The sequence below is a fragment of the Neoarius graeffei genome, chromosome 20 (genome assembly GCF_027579695.1).
Source record: "Neoarius graeffei isolate fNeoGra1 chromosome 20, fNeoGra1.pri, whole genome shotgun sequence".
NCBI classification, from domain to species: domain Eukaryota; kingdom Metazoa; phylum Chordata; class Actinopteri; order Siluriformes; family Ariidae; genus Neoarius; species Neoarius graeffei.
Window position 1 is genome coordinate 32,201,324 of NC_083588.1, and position 21,940 is coordinate 32,223,263.

Sequence of the window (21,940 nt, forward strand, 5' to 3'; positions counted from 1 at the left end):
ATTAAAATAGTTATCCAATGAGATTTTTTTGTTTGTTGTCTCTAGGCAGAGAAGAGTTTTGAGCTGGCTCACTCATTGGTTAGGACTTCATTGCTGGGACAGAAGGCCATGGCAGTTTATGTAGGAGGTGACAGATGAAATAACCAATCAGATTTTGATTTATATTGGGAGGGACGGGCGGCACGGTGGTGTAGTGGTTAGCGCTGTCGCCTCACAGCAAGAAGGTCCTGGGTTCGAGCCCCGGGGCCGGCAAGGGCCTTTCTGTGTGGAGTTTGCATGTTCTCCCCGTGTCCGCGTGGGTTTCCTCCGGGTGCTCCGGTTTCCCCCACAGTCCAAAGACATGCAGGTTAGGTTAACTGGTGACTCTAAATTGACCGTAGGTGTGAATGTGAGTGTGGATGGTTGTCTGTGTCTATGTGTCAGCCCTGTGATGACCTGGCGACTTGTCCAGGGTGTACCCCGCCTTTTGCCCATAGTCAGCTGGGATAGGCTCCAGCTTGCCTGCGACCCTGTAGAAGGATAAAGCGGCTAGAGATAATGAGATGAGATTGGGAGGGACCAAAAATTTATCGTCCTTGGCCAATGCGAGCTTAACCGTGAATCAATGCTGTCAGCGCAGCAGTGAAGTAACCTTCCAGCTGGTGTTGCATTCATCAATAGTGTTAGCAAATGCTAATAAAGCAGTCAAGCCAGTGCTATCAATAGCAAGTAGCACAAGCTAATGACCAAGAAACCAAGATTTTGTAGGGCGACCAGACATCCCTGATTTCCAGGGACAGACCCTGATTTTAATGACCTGTCCCCGACTGCACCTGTCCCCGAAAATGTCCCCGATTTTGGCCGTGAACCCCTGGTTCCGATCGAGTGACAGAGGTCTTTGAAAGTAGCCTAGGAGTGTGCGTGGGTTGCTTTGACAGTAATCCTATTTCAGAACGACACTGGCTTTCATGTGCCCCTATAGGTGGATCACGCCAAGTGATCATTACATCAGATAATGCTTCATAACATTTGACAGAACCGCGCGCTTCTAGAGATCCTCGTCTTGTTCGGCTACTCGTCATCCTGCTATAAGTTACAGGTTGTCTTCATAGGTGACTCAGTGGCTTTTCTCGTGAGTGTCTATTTTGCGTTTGCAATCTATCTTTTTTTTTTCCATATGACACATGACACAAAGCATGGCATAGCCTACATCGATTAAATGAAACCAATCCATTCAGGTCGTTCACGAGAAGAGCTTACGTCTTGTCAGTGGAAGGACTGTGTTGTTTGGTCTTGGCATTTTTCCCGAGCACTCAAGTTCAGTCAAGTCTTGTCTGTTGTATACAACATAATGGCTATTATAAGTGCATTTAGCCTATGATTTTGCAACCATTGCAGTAGTAGGCTACTGGTCAAAATAAGTTTTAAAAGCCACACATCTTCAAACAGACGTTAGTCTAGGGGTGGCCATTCATTCCGGTTTTTCAGCCCTCTGTCTGGATCATGAAATAGGCTAATCCTCATTTTAGGCGTTTGTCTGGATTTCTGACAGTTTCTTCATGCAATCGCAAACAATATTTATATATAGTGGTATTGAAAACAATGCATTCTCTGCGGTCCAGGGGCGATTTCTCAGAGACAACAAGGGAAGCCGAGCTTCCCCTAAAATTCTCTCCCCAAACTGCGGCATCTATGACGTTGAATTCTCATTAAAACAATAACTTGCATAACATAATATATGCCCAAGATTGTATTTACGTTCATAACTATCCTGTAACTTATTTGAGTGATGTCTGACGAACTTGAAGTTCGCTACGAGAATCACCTTTGCTGCCAGGCTGTAACCAGCGTTGCCAGATACTGCTGACGTTTTTCCAGCCAAAATATGTTCAAAACCCGCCAAAATCCACTTAAAACCTCCCAATCTGGCAACACGCTGTAACCTTTCTTATTTCAATGGGCTCTATGCGCTGGCAGCCGGGTTTCCGTTGCAGTCTATGAGAGGGCTCTGAACAGGCAATTTCGGCTAGTTGTTATTGGTTAAAATCGACAAAATCGTCACTTCCAGGGAAGCCGGGCTTCTCTGGGACTAAACGAGACAGTGGGAGGGACAAGAAGCCGGGCTGATGAAGGATTATTGGAGGTAGTGTTTGAAAGACATGAGGAGGGCGGGCTCTGTCGGCGAGAAACACGGAAGTATGATCAGTCAGTCCCTAGCGGATGTCGAGAAAGTGTGGCAAAGTGCTGTCCGACTTTCTTTTCATATAAACGTTTCTTCTCATTGATGTCTCTGTACATTACTCTGTAAATAAATGTAAATATTACTCGTTGTGCTCCGTTAACTTTCATCCATTCGATCAGTTTGATCATTCGCGAATTCACTCGTTTATTTCATTTGTAGTTCAATCTGGTTGTAGGCTAGCTTGAGCCTTATTGGGATCTGCAGTGCTAGCTGCTAACAGAAATTGGTGAAGTCTCTGGAAAGCACAAGCAGCTAGTATGACAGGGTCACAGACCATTTTCTGGAAGAGGAGTGGAGGGCAGAATTTGTGTATAAATAGTGTGCATCATATAATGTTCATGAATCTGAAGTGTGTATATTGTTCAGTAATGTTAAGAGAATGGTGGGCTGTGTGTTATAGGTTATACCTGGGTATAATATTCAAGGTTCTGTGTGTTGCATAGCCTACCTGGTTATGAATTTCCAGACTGTGTTGCAGAAGATGTTCAAGGATGTGTTGCACAGCTGGGTGTTGTGTTAAAGACACTGTGTTGCATATCAGGGTATGATGTTCAAGGCTCTTCGTTGAATAGCCAGTGATTTTTGGATGTTTGATATTTTTGATTAAGGATATGAGGCACTAGCCTGGCAAGCCAGACTATAACATGAAATGTACAAGCAAAAATACTTTCTGCCACTAGGTAGGGTTGTCTAGTTCACTATGCTAATGGGGCACACCTTTCTATGCTTTGATATCCGGCCTACAGGTTTTACGATGAATATGTAAAATGGGCTTCCCCTGTTTTAAAAACCAGCAGCCGCCACTGCTGCGGTCAGTGATCTGCATTTCGGGTGCAACAGTGAACATCAGCCGGTGCAGATGCACACTGAACTGTTGCGACACTTCGGATGCATAATGCTCTGAGTCTGTTTTCTAGTGGGGAATGCTGAAACGTGAAAGGATAGACTGCAAAGTTATCTTATCTTACATATATGTCACTCTGGGTCTTAACCCACTATCCTTATAAAGGAACTACAGACATTTCTATCCCTTCATCAGACTTTGTCAGTTATACCTGATGCCATGTTTATTTATTTATTTATTTATTTATTTATTTTACAGATTTTAAAGACTATTTTATGGAAATGTTCTTAAGAAATTGCTTCTTAAGAAATTACTTGAAAATTGTTTTAAAAAAACCACTTATAGCTATCTGGTAGCCTAATAATTTTGTAAGTTATTTCTTTACATTTTTTTTTTTAAATAGCTCTAAAATTGTGTGCATCCTTCACAGTGTGTGCTCTTATCACCTTCACATCTTCATACAAATGTTGCTGATAAATCAAATAGGCTAACCTTTAATGTCATGGGGTGCATTTTTGGTAAAATGCCATTGGTTTTGGATTTAATTTTTTAAAGCAGTTTTTATGAGCGTCTGTGCTGCAGCTGACTTATTTTAAGACTCATCTCATAGGCCTACAAAAGATTTTGCTTTGCACAGTTGTGTCTGATATAGGGCTATTTAATAAACTAATATACTGAGAGGAAAAAATTATACAGGCCTATGCTTCCTATGCTATTTATGGACAGACTACAAAAACAGGAACGCTAAGAGCAAAAAAACTGAGGTTCTAATTTTATTTTCCCCGCCGAACGCCAAAATGTCCCCGATTTTTCTCTCAGAAATCTGGTCACCTTAGTCTCCAGACTCTTCTTCCACACTCATTCACCACAGTATTTTTCACTCAGACTTAAGTATTCATTTCCCTATGTAATTTACTTAGTTACTTTTAAAATCAACGTTGACAACTACACACAATGGAGCTACCTGGCAGCCTGCCATTAATCCCTTGCAAAATCCTTTGCCTTGTTGCTGTTTTTGGTGTGTCTGGCTAAGTTTTGGCTGAGCTCAAGTCCCAGTTCTAATAGTAATGGTTCACCACTGCTTGTAAATGAAGATTTGATAGCCTGGTGGCACGGTGGTGTAGTGGTTAGCACTGTCGCCTCACAGCAGGAAGGTCCTGGGTTCGAGCCCAGTGGCTGACGAGGGCTTCTGTGTGGAGTTTGCATGTTCTCCCTGTGTCTGCGTTGGTTTCTCCCACAGTCCAAAGACATGCAGGTTAGGTTAATTGGTGGCTCTAAATTGACCATAAGCATGAATGGTTGTTTGTGTCTATGTGTCATCCCTGCGATGACCTGGCAATTTCTCCAGAGTGTACCTCACCTCTCGTCCTTAGTCAGCTGGGATAAGCTCCAGCTTGCCCGTGACCCTGCAAAAGATAAGCGGTTACAGATGATGGATGGATGCATGCTTTGGTAGGCTTTCGGGTGTTCAATGTGTCTTTTAATTTCAGTTTTCAGTTTATTTATTCACTGCTTACTTAGCACTGGATAAGCCTATTCTTTCTCTTTCCTGGCGAACAAAGCAATGCTTCTGCACATGCGCAGCAGAAACGTTTTGTCACTGGATATTCACATTAGCTCCGACATGTGACATCATGTTGTCTTGACAACGTGCAATATTGTAAACAATATTGCATGCTCATTCTCCATCGGGTAGGGGTAGAGTGACATAATGCACATAGGATAAGTGATATGCTAACAATACTGCATGCTATCCAACCAAATTAATGAAACCCACTAGAAGGGAATATAATACATGTTTTTATTCCATGGAAAAAATGTCCTGTATATCTGTAAGTGTCCTGCATATTCCTGATATTTCACTTCGATGATGTCACTCCCAGTGTTTTGCTGCTGACTAGACATGTGTTGTCAAAATGGCAAACTGGTTCAAAATTAAAATTTGTTTGATTAACTTGCATATTTTTTGTGGACGTGTCTGTATAATATAAAGAACATTACATGGTGACACGAAGATATGAAGTTTATCTTATGTTGAAAAATATTTCACACGTTCGCTTCGCTCACTCATGAAATATACATTCACCACTTGAAGATAAACTTCATATCATCATGCAACCATTTAATATCATATATATATATATATATATATATATATATATATATGGCGGCATGGTGGTGTAGTGGTTAGCGCTGTCGCCTCACAGCAAGAAGGTCCTGGGTTCGAGCCCCGGGGCCGGCGAGGGCCTTTCTGTGTGGAGTTTGCATGTTCTCCCCGTGTCCGCGTGGGTTTCCCCCACAGTCCAAAGACATGCAGGTTAGGTTAACTGGTGACTCTAAATTGACCGTAGGTGTGAATGTGAGTGTGAATGGTTGTCTGTGTCTGTGTGTCAGCCCTGTGATGACCTGGCGACTTGTCCAGGGTGTACCCCGCCTTTCGCCCGTAGTCAGCTGGGATAGGCTCCAGCTTGCCTGCGACCCTGTAGAAGGATAAAGCGGCTAGAGATAATGAGATGAGATGAGATATATATATATATATATAGTGTATATGTTGCTAGTGAGCAGCCAGTTGGGACAGGTAGATCTTCATGACCTTGACATATGTGACAGGGTAAATGCATATTTTAAAACATAAATACAACATACAGTTAATATCTAAACTTCAACCTAGATCATGCAGTCATAGGTTTATAACAGCATACTTAGTACCCTCAGTATGCTTCATCAGAACCACACCAGTGATCTATTTTTAATCATGTTGGATTGGAAAATGGCCCTTATTGGTATTGTTGGCCAACATTGAAATGGAAGCCTTTAAATCCGTAATTGGCAAGGAAACAGTCAATCCAATCTGGCAACCCTGGCTGCTGCAGCTGGCCTCCTCCTCTTTCTCCACCTCTTCCTTGTACTCCTCCTCCTCTTCCTCCTTCTCCAGCAGGAATATGACTTACATAATCTCACATATTCAAGAGGTATAATAGTGACTAGAAATAAGACAAAGAACAACTGGAGGCCATGAAGGATTTTCTGTGGGTTCAACTGACGGTTAAATCTGCATTATTTATTGTTGGTTCATCAACAGGAAAAATCAAGGCAAACAAGATCTCATGTTACACTGAGGGCTAAAATATTGAGCCGGAGTCAAAATAGGATGTAAAGCATCTGTTTTCATTATTTTTGAGTTTCAATTTCTGTTCATCTTACAATATAAAATCACATCACACATCACATCACGTTATCTCTAGCCGCTTTATCCTTCTACAGGGTCGCAGGCAAGCTGGAGCCTATCCCAGCTGACTACGGGCGAAAGGCGGGGTACACCCTGGACAAGTCGCCAGGTCATCACAGGGCTGACACATAGACACAGACAACCATTCACACTCACACCTACGGTCAATTTAGAGTCACCAGTTAACCTAACCTGCATGTCTTTGGACTGTGGGGGAAACCGGAGCACCCGGAGGAAACCCACGCTGACACGGGGAGAACATGCAAACTCCGCACAGAAAGGCCCTCGCCGGCCCCGGGGCTCAAACCCAGGACCTTCTTGCTGTGAGGCGACAGCGCTAACCACTACACCACCGTGCCGCCACAATATAAAATCAACTATTAAAATAAAACACATGACTTCAGAAACAGCAAAACATACAAGTCCAGACAGAAAATAAATAGCAAACCGTGAGCATATAAAATATCTTGAGCATATTTTCAGTATCTGCTTTATTGATTTATCATTTTTTAAATATATCACTATTTCAAGGTGTGAATTACTTGCTGAGATACAACCCCGATTCCAAAAAAGTTGGGACAAAGTACAAATTGTAAATAAAAACGGAATGCAATGATGTGGAAGTTTCAAAATTACATATTTTATTCAGAATAGAACACAGATGACATGTCAAATGTTTAAACTGAGAAAATGTATCATTTAAAGAGAAAAATTAGGTGATTTTAAATTTCATGACAACAACACATCTCAATAAAGTTGGGACAAGGCCATATTTACCACTGTGAGACGTCCCCTTTTCTCTTTACAACAGTCTGTAAACGTCTGGGGACTGAGGAGACAAGTGCTCAAGTTTAGGGATAGGAATGTTAACCCATTCTTGTCTAATGTAGGATTCTAGTTGCTCAACTGTCTTAGGTCTTTTTTGGAGTATCTTCTGTTTTATGATGCGCCAAATGTTTTCTATGGGTGAAAGATCTGGACTGCAGGCTGGCCAGTTCAGTACCCAGACCCTTCTTCTACGCAGCCATGATGCTGTAATTGATGCAGTATGTGGTTTGGCATTGTCATGTTGGAAAATGCAAGGTCTTCCCTGAAAGAGACGTTGTCTGGCTGGTAGCATATGTTGCTGTAGAACCTGGATATACCTTTCAGCATTGATGGTGTCTTTCCAGATGTGTAAGCTGCCCATGCCACACGCACTAATGCAACCCCATACCATCAGAGATGCAGGCTTCTGAACTGAGCGCTGATAACTTGGGTCGTCCTTCTCCTCTTTAGTCCGAATGACACGGCATCCCTGATTTCCATAAAGAACTTCACATTTTGATTCGTCTGACCACAGAACAGTTTTCCACTTTGCCACAGTCCATTTTAAATGAGCCTTGGGCCAGAGAAGACATCTGCGCTTCTGGATCATGTTTAGCTACGGCTTCTTTGAACTATAGAGTTTTAGCTGGCAACGGCGGATGTCACGGTGAATTGTGTTCACAGATAATGTTCTCTGGAAATATTCCTGAGCCCATTTTGTGATTTCCAATCCAGAAGCATGCCTGTATGTGATGCAGTGCCGTCTAAGGGCCCGAAGATCACGGGCACCCAGTATGGTTTTCCGGCCTTGACCCTTACACACACAGATTCTTCCAGATTCTCTGAATCTTTTGATGATGTTATGCACTGTAGATGATATGTTCAAACTCTTTGCAATTTTACACTGTCGAACTCCTTTCTGATATTGCACCACTATTTGTCGGCGCAGAATTAGGGGGATTGGTGATCCTCTTCCCATCTTTACTTCTGAGAGCCGTTGCCACTCCAAGATGCTCTTTTTGTACCCAGTCATGTTAATGACCTATTGCCAATTGACCTAATGAGTTGCAGTTTGGTCCTCCAGCTGTTCCTTTTTTGTACCTTTAACTTTTCCAGCCTCTTATTGCCCCGTCCCAACTTTTTTGAGATGTGTTGCTGTCATGAAATTTCAAATGAGCCGATATTTGGCATGAAATTTCAAAATGTCTCACTTTCGACATTTGATATGTTGTCTGTGTTCTATTGTGAATACAATATCAGTTTCTGAGATTTGTAAATTATTGCATTCCGTTTTTATTTACAATTTGTACTTTGTCCCAACTTTTTTGGAATTGGGGTTGTACACATAGCCTTCAGAAAAGCAGCAGACTATGATATGCAGGTAGCTTTCTTGAGAGAGGGGTAGCTTTCCTTGCAAAAGCATTTGAGAAATAGAGAGGAGGTTATAGACAGAAAGCAATTAATGTTATATCAGTCATGTTGTGCTGCTCATTTAATGAAAGACTTTGCCTTCGTCTTCACTGAGGCCAGACCTCAACATCAGGTTATAAACCAGGTGCAATCTGTGAATGTTGCCTCTGTTCAAAGGAAATTTCCACTAATTAGGTGATATTGATTCAGTTATTGATTTAGCAAGTACATGTCAAACTCTGAAATTGCTTTTTTTTTTTTTCCATTACCAGTAGTAGACTTTGTTAGGACAAACACAAACCTGATTTTCTGCGGAGCTCACTTTATTCAGAAGCTCACTAAGTTTCCATATTGATATACAAAGATGACATTGAGAAAACTGGAGACAGAATAGCTAGTGAGAATTACAGTTGTACATGAATAATCAACTTCACTACTTACAATCAGCTCCAGAATTATTGTTAACCTTTAAAACGATGTGCAAAATGATTGTACTGGCTTCAAATGGCTGGAGGAAATGCCTACTTTACTCAAACCCAAATCACCCTCATAATAACTTCATACTGTATTTTCCCTTAAAACATACACTCACCGGCCACTTTAATAGGAACTTGTTCTTGATTCTAAGATTCCTGTTCTCGTCTGGCAGGAGTGGAACCCAGTGTGGTCTTCTTTTGTTACATGCTGAGATGCTTGTCTGCTCACCACAGTTGTAAAGAGTTGATATATCCTTCCTGGCAGCTCGAACCAATCTGGCCATTTTCCTTTGACCTCTCTTATCAGTAAGGTGTTTCCACGCACAGAATGTCGCTTACTCAATGTTTTTTTTTCACACCATTCTGTGTAAACTTGACAGACTGTTGTGTGTGAAAGCCCCAGGAGATCAGCAGTTTCTGAAATACTCAAACTAGTCCATCTGGCAGCAACACCCATGGCGCAGTGAAAGTCACAGAGATCACAATTTTTCCCCATTCTGATGTTTGAAGTAAACGTTAACTGAAGCTCTTGATTTGTATCTGCATGATTTTATGCATTGTGCTGCTGTCAAGAGATTGACTGATTACAGAACTGCATAAAACAGCAGGTGTACCTAATAAAGTGGCCAGTGAGCGTATGTGGCAAAATGATTGGCTGCTAAAAAGCATATTTAAACACAAACAAATCCACAACTTTTAAACTATTTAGTATTTTTAAAATGCCCTCAGTCTCCAGGACCTCTACTGGTGCATTTGACATTTCCTGTTTTCTCTCTCTCTCTAAAAAAACAATGTGCACCTTATAAGTTGTAGGCATGTTGTGTAAATCAAATGGTGTAAGGAGGTAACGAAGCCCGAAGGGCTTGTACAAGAGTTCATGGTGGATCTGGAGCACTGGGAACACTGGGAGAACATGCACAGAAACTCCACACAGACAGGAACCTAAACTCAGGATCAAACCAGGGATCTGGAGCTGGGAGGCAGGAACACTACCCACTGCAGTTAAAAGTACTATTAATAACAATAAGAGCATGATACAGTTTGACAGGATTGGGTTGCAGTAACATACTATGCTGTTGTTCTGTCCATGGGAGGTTTTACCAAGTAATAATTGTAGTGAGGACCAGTCATTCTTAAAAACAGATCGTATTGATAGTTGTGCTGTTAACTGTAGTATTTTGCTTGGCCAGTTTCAAGACAACTGATTAATATTTATGTGAAATACAGTGCCTTGCAAAAGTATTAATCCCCTTGGTGTTTGTCCTGTTTTGTTGCATTACAAGCTGGAATTAAAATGGATTTTTGGGGGGTTAGCACCATTTGATTTACACAACATGCCTACAACTTACAGTGCCTTGAAAAAGTATTCATACCCCTTGAACTTTTTCACATTTTTCCACCTTACAACCATGAACTTAAAAGTTTTTTATTGAGATTTTATGTGATAGACCAACACAGAGTAGCACATAATTGTGAAGTGAAACAAAAATGATAAATGGTCTTCAAAATTTTAAACAAATAAAAATCTGAAAAATGTGATGTGCATTAGTATTCAGCCCCCCTGCGTCAATACTTTGCTGCACTTACTTTGCATCCACTTTTTGCTGCAATTACAGCTGCAAGTCTTTTGTGGTATGTCTCTACTAGTTTTGCACATCTAGACACTGAAATTTTTGCCCATTCTTCTTTGCAAAATAGCTCAAGCTCAGCCAGATTGGATGGAGAGCGTCTGTGAACAGTAATTTTCAAGTCTTGCCACAGATGCTCAATGGGATTTAGGTCTGGACTTTGACTGGGCCATTCTAACACATGAATATTCTTTGATCTAAACCATTCCATTGTAGCTCTGGCTGTATGTTTAGGGTCATTGTCTTGCTGGAAGGTGAATCTCCTTCCCAGTCTCAAGTCTTTTGCAGCCTCCAACACGTTTTCTTCCAGGATTGCCCTGTATTTGGCTCTATCCCTCTTCCCATCAACTCTGACCAGCTTCCCTGTCCCTGCTGAAGAAAAGCATCCCCATAGCATGATGCTGCCACCACCATGTTTCACAGTGCAGATGGTGTGTGCAGGGTGATGAGCAGTGTTAGTTTTCCGCCACACATAGCGCTTTGCATTTAGGCCAAAAAGCTCAACTTTGGTCTCATCTGACCAAAGCACCTTCTTCCACATGTTTACTGTGTCCCCTACATGGCTTCTGGCAAACTGCAAACGGGACTTCTTATGCCTGTCTTTCAACAATGGCTTTCTTCTTGCCACTCTTCCAAAAAGGCCAGATTTGTGGAGTGTACGACTTATAGTTGTCCTGTGCACAGATTCTTCCACCTGAGCTGTGGATTTCTGCAGCTCCTTCAGAGTGATCATGGGCCTCTTGGCTGCTTCTCTGACCAGTGCTCTCCTTGCTCGCTCTGTCAGTTTAGATGGACGGCCATGTCTTGGTAGGTTTGCAGTTGTGCCATACTTTTTCCAGTTTTGAATGATGGATTGAACAGTGCTTCTTGAGATGTTCAAAGCTTGGGATTTTTTTTTTTTTTATAACCTAACCCTGCTTTAAACTTCTCCAGAACTTTATCCCTGACCTGTCTGGTGAGTTCTTTGGTCTTCATGATGCTGTTTGTTCTTCAGTGTTTAACAAACCACTGAGGCCTTCACAGAACAAGTGTATTTATGCTGAGAGTAAATTACACACAGTAGGACTCTATTACAGTTTTTCTCGATTGCTAAGACACATTTCTTGAAAGCTGCTCTCCTTTTCTCTAAACTGTGAACACAATCAATCACTCTTTTGGCAAAACCATAAGCACTTTTCACCTGTTTAGACACAACTTGCCAACACATTTTCATTGTGATGCACCCGTGCTGCATAATGGTGAGCACAGGTGACAAAAGTCAAACACAATTAAACCACAGGTGTCACCATTTGAACAAAACAACTCAAAATTGATCACACATTTGGCTAATGATGTGAGGGAACATATAAGCCAGTTCAGAGAGCACTGGTTTGTGAGGCCCTACAATGGATAGAAGTCTGAGAGGAAGAGGTAGTGTGAGAGGAGGTCTAGGTGGTCAGTGAAGACAAAGAACAGTAATATCTAATGAAATCAGGGCTACTGTGATTGGCCATGTTCTTGTCCATGGTATGAGCATAAGGGAGGCTGGAGAAAGGGTACAACCAAACATCAGTAGATTCACTGTGTCCACCATAATCTGAAGACTTAGAGAAGAGAACAGGTAATCACCTTTTTTGACATTATAGTACAGTATGTAAATGTTGACAGCAATTACTGTATGACATATACTGTATGACAGTAGTACTCTCTCGACTGGCGTGCAGCTACAGACTGCGCATGTCTGTGATGTTGCCCCGGAAATGCCCACGGAAGGTTTTTTTTTTTTAAAATATGCTGAATCGATCTGGCATGTTGCCGAATCGATGCTGAATCGTCCATGCCCCGCATTGCGATGCATTGCCGAATCGATTATTGTTGACACCACTAGTAATGGAGGGTTGGTCTAACTGTTTGTAGGCCTAGTATTCCATGTATATATTTTTTGTAACTGCATGTTCTCTTTTTGTAGAATTGAAGGACTGCCGGGCGGCACGGTGGTGTAGTGGTTAGCGCTGTCGCCTCACAGCAAGAAGGTCCTGGGTTCGAGCCCCGGGGCCGGCGAGGGCCTTTCTGTGCGGAGTTTGCATGTTCTCCCCGTGTCCGCGTGGGTTTCCTCCGGGTGCTCCGGTTTCCCCCACAGTCCAAAGACATGCAGGTTAGGTTAACTGGTGACTCTAAATTGACCGTAGGTGTGAATGTGAGTGTGAATGGTTGTCTGTGTCTATGTGTCAGCCCTGTGATGACCTGGCGACTTGTCCAGGGTGTACCCCGCCTTTCGCCCGTGGTCAGCTGGGATGGGCTCCAGCTTGCCTGCGACCCTGTAGAAGGATAAAGCGGCTAGAGATAATGAGATGAGATGAGAGATGAAGGACTGCCACATGGGGGTGGGAGGACAGGTATGTTCTCCCCACACCAAGAGACCCTAATTGTTGATATGGTCTGTAAGAACAATGCTGTTAAACTGAGTGAAATTGAGCAGAAGATCATTGAGGACCATGTAAATTTTGAGGGTATCAACAGTGTCAGCCTCTCTACTGTTAATTGTGTCCTCAAGTGCAACAGACTGGGCATGAAACAGCTGTACAGAGTGCCCTTTGATTGCAACTCAGACAGAGTCAAAGAGCAAAGATTCCAGTATGTACAGGCTAGTATGTATCCAGACACATTCAATGTTGATTACTCTAAGTAGTGATTTACTATAGTGGCCTAAGTCACTTTTTCTGTATCACTTACAAAACTATATTTCTACAGAGGGTTTTTCAACTGGATGCAATGGAAAGACCCCATGAATACATCTACATGGATGAAGCTGGATTTAATCTCACCAAAAGGAGAAGGAGAGGCCGTAATGTGATTGGCCATCGGGCCATTGTTTGTGTCCCTGGGCAGCGTGGTGGCAATGTCACATTATGTGCTGCCATCAGCAGTCATGGGATTGTCCATCATGCCAACCTGGGGCCCTACGACACTCGCCAGCTCCTCATTTTCCTCAATCACATGTGAGGTGCTCTGTTAGGGCAGCAGGATGAGCATCCCATCTATGTTGTTTGGGACAATGAGTTTTCACAGAGCCCTCCAGGTTAGTGGTTCAATATGAACCAAGGTTTTATCAATCTTTGCCTTCCACCATACTCCCCTTTCCTAAACCCCATTGAGGAATTTTTCTCCTCATGGTGGTGGAAGGTATATGAATGCCAACCTTACACCAGGGTATATCTCCTGCAAGCCATGGAACTTGCCTGTGGTGACATAGGTGTGGAGGCATGCCAAGCCTGGATATGGCATGCCAGGGTTTTTTTTTTTTTTCCCCATTGCATGGCCAGACAAAATGTGGCCTGTGATGTGGATGAAGTCCTGTGGCCTGAGCCAGTACGGAGACATGATGCTGTGGCTGAGTAATGCACTTATTTGCATATTTTTGTACTTTATTTTTACATGGGCTTACTGTACACAAGTGGCAAATGCACAAGATTTCTGCTTGTGCATTTACATGTAGCACTTGTAAAAACCAAGATTTCTGTTTTTTGTCTTTTTGTACAAGTGCTAAATGCACAGGTGGTTTTTTTTTTTTGCAACATGCATTTAGCCTACAGTGAACAATAAACATTTTTCTCCAGCTTCATGTCCTGAGCGTTGTTTTCTATGTAGTGTTAGTGACTGCTCAGTAGTGTTTTTAATTTTGATTGACTAGGGGCATGATTTGACAACACAGTTCAGTTTTGAGCACAGATTGAACTGTTTTGAGGTGAGAGTTTGGTTTTGCAAGAAGAGTCTGAGGTCTTGTGAATGTAGCTTGAAAATTGGGCTTTGAGAATTTAGAGAAAAGGAGAGCAGCTTTCAAGAAATGTGTCTTAGCAATCGAGAAACTGTAAAGGTGCACTTTTTTTTTTTTTTTAAGTTGTAGGCATGTTGTGCAAGTCAAATGGTGCTAACCCCCCCCCCCCCCCCCCATCCATTTTAATTCCAGCTTGTAATGCAACAAAACAGGACAAACACCAAATGGATGAATACTTTTGCAAGGCACTGTATATTCAAGATTCTATTAGCAGCCATTTTGTCCAAGTACTGAGTAATAATTTGAGTTCTTTGCTGCTAGTTTAATGCTATGAGATCCCTCCTGGCTGCAGATGAAACAGCTACATTCCAAGCCTTTCTTCACTTCCCTTTTGTACCCAGCTCAGAGATAAAATACTGAAGGTCCTGGCCTTCTAGGATTTCCCATGACTCAGACCACAGTATGAGGACAATACAGTGTAAAGACCAGACTGAATCCTGTGAGCTTTGGCCTTGTTTTGCTCTTTATTCTAGTTCTTTAGATTCCTCTTTAACAGTGAACCATCTGTGCATCTCTTTAGCCCCAGTTAAGGTGAATGTTGGATTTTTGTATACTCTTTTTCAGAACATTTAACTCAACATAATTCAGTTAAATCGGCTATGAACACATGAAGAAAAACTGTGAGATTAGGGTTGATTTATGATGACTGCATTGCACTGGACAGCTGCAGAGTCTTTACTGCAAACAGCTCTTTCTTCCTCATTCAGTTCTTAGCCCTATGCTCAGTTTTTCAGTCAGTAGCTAATATGTGCCAGGAAAGCATTTGTCACACTTCAACCACAAGCCTGTACTGCTGTCACCAAACAGGAAGACTCCATGGACTCATGATGTTTGTGCCAATTTCTGCTACTTTCTTTAGCTTGATGCAAGAGGATCTTAGATTCACCCAACCAAGAAACTTGTTTTTCAGTCTTTAAAAGTCCAATTTTAATGCTCCAAACTGAGAAGCTTAAGGGATAATATATACTGTATATATTATCTCTAGCCGCTTTATCCTGTTCTACAGGGTCACAGGCAAGCTGGAGCCTATCTCCACTGACTACGGGCGAAATGCAGGGTACACCCTAGACAAGTCGCCTGGTCATCACAGGGCTGACACTTTAGACAACCATTCACACCTGGGTGATTCTCATGAAGCTGCAGTGAACATATCCAGGATGCATTTTCCAAAATCAATACTTAATTCACATAAACTCTGATATTTTGTGTAAAGAAAATGGGGAGCACTGTATGGACAAATGGTTTTCATCATATAAACTAATTTTTATATCAATTAAACAAAAAAAATCTATGGAAATCCTCATTACCGTTATGTGTCCGCATCCCTTTTTTTAATGTTTACTTTAAATCATATAAAAAATAATACAGTGTAAAGTTATTTTAAAACATCTATATGCATAATATTAATATTTTTTGTGTTGAACAAAAAAGGTACTTGATTTTAAACAAAATATCTGTGTCCGCACCAAATGTTTCTCATTACCGTTTCATGATTTCACCCCCCTATAAAAAGTACACCGTGCCTTTAAATTGATCAGCTATCCCATGATGCATCACTTCAGATACAAGATTCAAAATGGAGACAAGGTCAGTTGCTCACTCTTACTTTGTAATATTTATGTTAATGTTGCTAAATCTGTCCTCAGTTACACTGTCTATTATCATTACCGTTATGGTTTAATACTTATTACTTTTAAAAATAAAAAATATATTTTATGATTATCACAATATAAGGCTTTAACATGTGGCAAAGTTATAGGTCGCTAGCATGCTAGCATTTCAAGTTATTTGCGAAATTAGCCAAGAGTATCTCATTACCATTACACGATATTCTCATTATCATGCACTGTGAGGGCAATAACGGTAATGAGAACCATTGAGGGTAATGAGATTCTTATGCAAGATTACTAAAATAAGTATTTAATCGATTTTATTTTAGTATTTACAGTTATTTTATTATAGTAGTTATTATCTATTAGTTAGTTTATATATATATATATATATATATATATATATATATATATATATATATATATATATATATATATATATATATATATATATATATATATAATATTAATGTGTATGATATGAATAGGCCTGAAGAGGCCGGCCGGATGAGGGTAAAAGACTGGATTAACTGCTTCAGCCCAAAGAAGTTCAAATTATCACATTGTAGTCTTCAATGATGTTTTTTTGTTTCCTTGTCAAATGTTTCATTGTAATTTGCTTGTGTTTCTGGTTCCCTGTTTTGTTACTCAATTGGTTTAACCTAGTAAGTTTCATTACCGTTACATTAATTCTCATTACCATTTTATCTCCTCATTATCGTTATGTGTGGAAAATGATTAATTTTTAAAAATGTTTTTCATCCTATTAGAACTTTGGCTCATTTTTCTGTAGTATATTCTCCACCTGTTGTCCACATGAGGTTTTTATCAAACATATTCTTATAACATTTCCATCAATTAAAAAATTAAATTATATATTACATATTGTGTATCGGTAATGAGAGTTGCATAACTTTAAATAAATGTAAAAAAAAAAATAAAGTAATTGTCATGGACTGTGCTGTTCATTTAATGGGATATTTTGTGGAAATATGAAATAAATTGTCAAATGTTTTTAACTCATGATCTAGCTTCATCATTTACTGTAACAGTGATGAGAATTATTCTGGATCATGTAAGCCTCAAATAAGAATAATTCTATTAATATTTTTCCATTAAAAAAAATCAACATAGTAAAGTTCTCACACTATTTTAGGCTCTCAACTTGAAAAAATACTGAAATGAGGTGAAAAACTTTGTTAATGTGAAGGTCTTCATGAGAATCACCCACCTACAGTCAATTTAGAGTCACCAATTAACCTAACCTGCATGTCTTTGGATTGTGGGGGAAACCTGCGGACACAGGGAGAACATGCAAACTCCGTACAGAAGGGCCCTTGCCGGCCACGGGGCTCGAACCTGGACCTTCTTGCTGTGAGGCGACGGCGCTAACCACTACCCCACCGTGTGTGTGTGGTTTTTTTTTTTTTTTTTATTTAATTTTTTTTTTAAAATCAGGCTGAGGTTCAGGGTAGGACTTGCAATTAGAACAAGTTATAAAAGGAGGACAGTTCAGTTCTCAGGTCTTGGTTGTGCACACAGGAAGGTTCTACTTATATTGGTTTTTGAAAAAAAAGTTTATAGATCCAAGAAAGAGTTGCTTTCCCTTGGAAACAATATTGACTATGAGCGTTACCATACAATGTTCGAAACATATAAGTGTTCAATAACTGTTCATGCAATCCCTCAGTCTTCTGAAACCCCTTCGTGTCACTTCCCAAACCTTTTTGTTCTGCCTCCTTTTTTCCCTTTCTCTCATGAATTTGGGGGGAACACAGTGAATGCTTGACTGTGTATTCTTATGTATTCATATGCACATGAGAGCACCAAAGTGAGATAATGGAATGAGGGAAAGACAGTGTGAAAGGAAGACAGAGGGAGATCCGGGGGGGGGGAGTATGCAAGTAAAAAACATGGTTTGAAGGAATAATGTCAAAAGTTGAAGCTGTGATTGTTTCTCTCACAATCAGTTGTGCTTCAGCAACTTCAGTGCCATGCACGCCAAACTAGTGGAGTGGAACTGCTCAGAAAACTGGTTTTGAGTCTAATTTCACCAAGCAACACAACTCTAATGAGTTATGAATGATTGGCTGAATGTTATTTACAGTATTTACACTATTACTATATATGATATGGAGGTTTTTACCTTTGCACCCTGATGAAGATATGGAGTCTCCCTTCAAAATATGCACTGTCTTCTACCCTCTTAGTAATTGTTGTTCAAATCAGTCATTAAATCAGAAGCACATTCAAGACTATTAATTGTGTATTAATTTATGAATTTTGAATGATATACCCTAGCAGACTGATATTTTGTAGGCTTTTATTAACAGTTATATTACAACTGAGGATGAAGGGCTAGAGAAAGAGACTGTATATATGAGCTTTCAGAACTTTTCTATAACAGATGGAGAATCTTCATTTTTAGAGAAATATTCACTTTATGAAATATAATATCCAGAAATAAGTACACTGAATAGAAATAATCAAACTATTACATTACAAGCACGCTTATCCAGAGCAGCCTGGGGAACAATTGGGGATTAAGGGCACTTCAGCTATTCCTGCTGGTCTAGGGATTCAAACCAGCAATCTTTTAGTTCCAAAGCAGCATCTGAAACCATTAGGTCAGGGCTGATTGAGATAGCTCGAGTGTGATGCTAAGGGTTCGTACACTATTGCGCCAAGAAGAGAATATTCCACCAGGTGGCGACACGCAACATGAGATACAACAGCAACGCATCATAAACTGATACCTGAATCTCATCTCATTATCTCTAGCCGCTTTATCCTGTTCTACAGGGTCGCAGGACAGGAGCCTATCCCAGCTGACTACGGGCGAAAGGCGGGGTACACCCTGGACAAGTCGCCACAGACACAGACAACCATTCACATCTACGGTCAATTTAGAGTCACCAGTTAACCTAACCTTTGGGGGAAACCGGAGCACCCCAAGGAAACCCACGCGGACAGGCCCTCGCCAGCCACGGGGCTCAAACCTTCTTTCTGTGAGGCGACAGCGATAACCACCGTGCTGCCCGATATCAACCATAAAAAAAGTATTGATTTTGCTTTGCCTGAGTATTATTTTACAACCCAGAAATAAATGTTAGGGGTTTTCTGGCAAGGAATTTACAAAATATCTATCTATCTATCTATTAATTAAAATGAAACAGGTAGTATAATATATAAAAAGGAGACAAAAACATTGTGGCACTTATAAAAGCATCATCGGCTTTTCTTCTTATTCTCCAAGCTAAATGTACATTGAATTAAATCTGTTAAGATGACGACAAGGTTAAATTTGGGGATCATTGTGGAAATATTTGAGTATTTTCTCATTAAAATCATAATCCTCTCAGTGTAGTCCAGTGTCGTCACATAATAATATTAGAAAGCTTGCTGTGGGAAATGTCATCACATTAATGTAATTTAAAGTTAGTATTTATTTCTTTGCAAACAAAAGGGGAAATTTTAACAAGACAAAGACAAACAACAACAAAGTTTCATAAATTAATTTATAAAATACAGTTTTTTTTAATTAATGCATATCACAACACAACATATAACACCACCACAAGGACGACACAGCAACGGCACAATAATACATCATTACAATTTACAGACATGGGAATGCAGGAAATGCAATTATCTTTTTAGGACCGTGTGAAACAGGTACAGTAGCCTGTTTTTTTGTTTGTTATTTCTTACAACACGGAGAGAGTTGAGGAGCGAGTCTAACTCCAAGATAAACTCACAGAAGGAAGACTGTTTTTTGCCTTTTTTTATGAAGGAAAAATGTTGCCTGCAAAATGTTCACCACATATTCCAGTGATTTGTTTGTGTGATTTTCATAATAAAAAATAAACTCCTTATCACTAAGGGAGTACGGTGTCTCGAGATGGCTAAAGTTGATTGTTTAGAACACTTGTAACCGAGCGTTGGTACTTATCTTATAAACAGAGTTTTGTAATAACTGAGGAGACACACGTTCGGAGGGAGACAGATCTTCATCCGTTTTATTAGAACTCCTTCCCACCATTCCAACTCACACACACAGCTCTCGCGAGAGCATTAATACATGGCAGTCCTATGGAAAGTTCCCGAGGGGATAAAATGCATTTTAAAGCTCATATTAAATCTGCTACACACTGATAAATGTTTTGGTCCTTTCACATAAAAAAAGTAGCAATGTTTCGTTCATGTCCCCACAAAAAGAACAATCAGTGCTTATGTCTGTTTATTTAGCTAAGGTAACATTAATAGGGTAAATTTTGTGAAGAATCTTAAAATGAACTTCCTTCACTTTATTTGTAATGCAGTATTTGTTAGGTAAAAGCCACGCTCCCCCCCCCCCCAATTAACATTCATAAAATACAGGTCGTGAAAACCGGCTTCGGCGTGTGACGTCATTTTAGTGCGACTCCGACTTTCTGGCAACTGAGTGAAGTGAAGTGTAGTGAAGTTGGCTGGCTGACTGTGTGTCAGAATCTTTTATAAATAAGAGATGAATGATATTGTGCAAGCTTTAAAAACCCATTTTGGGTTTGAAAAGTTTCGATCACAGCAGCAAGAGGATGTTGTTAAAGCGGTGATGAAAGGTAAGCCTTTAGAAACTGGCTTTGTTTTTAGGATGATTTTAGGTTTCTGTGTCGCAGTTCACCATATCAGCTTTTATCTGCTACATCTTGTCTAGTCGTCTGAATAGTTTGGGCGTTTAAAGTTTACATGATTGCGTTTGAAGATAATGGCTTCCAGTTTAAGCCTGGTTTAAGGTGACAATAGTATTAAAGCACTACTTTATCTATTGTCCTTATTATCGCTTTAAACGCAGGTGACCGGGATGTGTTTGTGTGTATGCCAACCGGGGCAGGGAAGTCTTTGTGCTACCAGCTTCCTGCAGTACTGGCTACTGGCATCACACTGGTCATATCACCTCTGATTGCACTAATACAGGTAAATGATTGTATTTTTGGTGCCTTGTGATGTTGCACGTGCATTTTTGTCTAGTGTTGAAATGAACCTTTCATTTAAACACTGACATTATTTATTATGATGTAGGATCAATGTTTATTGTCTTATGTCAGGACCTTCCCTTTCCTGAGTGGTCTTCTGAATACTTTATGTGAACACCTACTCAATCCTGGTATAACCTCAAATAGTCTGAGCACTTAAAAAAATAAAAATAAAAAACCCTTACTTTTCCTGTGATCTTAGAATATGCTAGTCGTTCATTAGTGTATGTGTGTTCAAAGGAAACTCATTACCACGTTATTGTGATCATCCATGTGGTGTGGCAAGTTATTCATGCACTCTTGGATTAAATTAGATTCAACTTTGTCATTGTGCAGAGTACAAGTACAAAGCCAATGAAAGGCAGTTAGCATCTAACCAGAATCATTAAATTAAATGCATATTTACAGAGGGGAAGTGAACAGGATTGGAGTATGTAAGATTGAATGTACAGTTAGCAGTAATTAACCCATATGTACAGATGTTTATATGTGCAATAAAGTGGCAGTGTGTGCAGCAGTATGAACACAATACTGCATAAGTAGCATAGTTCCCGTATGCGGCAATTTAAGTGGTCCATTTTGTGCAGAAGATTAATCATGCAAATGGAATGTTAAAATACTGAATTTATTCATTCATTCATTTTTTAATTTCAGTAGCTAAAATTTCATTCCTAAATTTCAGCAGCTGCTTTATCCTGGTCAGGGTGAGAGAGAAAATAGGATCTAGAACCTATTCTGGGAACACGGGGCAAGAAGCAGGAATATGCCCTGGATGGGATGCCAGGCCACTATGCGCCCTCTCTCGCTCACTCACTCACACAATCTCTCTCTCTCACTCACTCACTCACACTCTCTCTCTCTCTCTCTCTCTCTCTCTCTCTCTCTC

The 21,940-nt window shown here is 40.4% G+C and overlaps 1 protein-coding gene across 10 annotated transcripts in view; it reads left to right on the forward strand.

The window, feature by feature from the left end:
• Positions 1–20,480: 20,480 nt before the first annotated feature.
• recql5 (RecQ helicase-like 5) overlaps positions 20,481–21,940 on the forward strand; it is a 141,450-nt gene continuing 139,990 nt past the window's right edge. For all 10 annotated transcript variants that reach the window (XR_009650849.1, XR_009650850.1, XR_009650851.1 and 7 more), the window contains exons 1-2: positions 20,481–20,640; positions 20,874–20,995. Coding sequence is in view for 6 of the 10 variants with exons in the window: in XM_060901499.1 (XP_060757482.1) it covers positions 20,547–20,640; positions 20,874–20,995 (216 nt within the window). In the remaining 4 variants the exon portion in view is untranslated. The remainder of the gene's footprint in view (positions 20,641–20,873; positions 20,996–21,940) is intronic.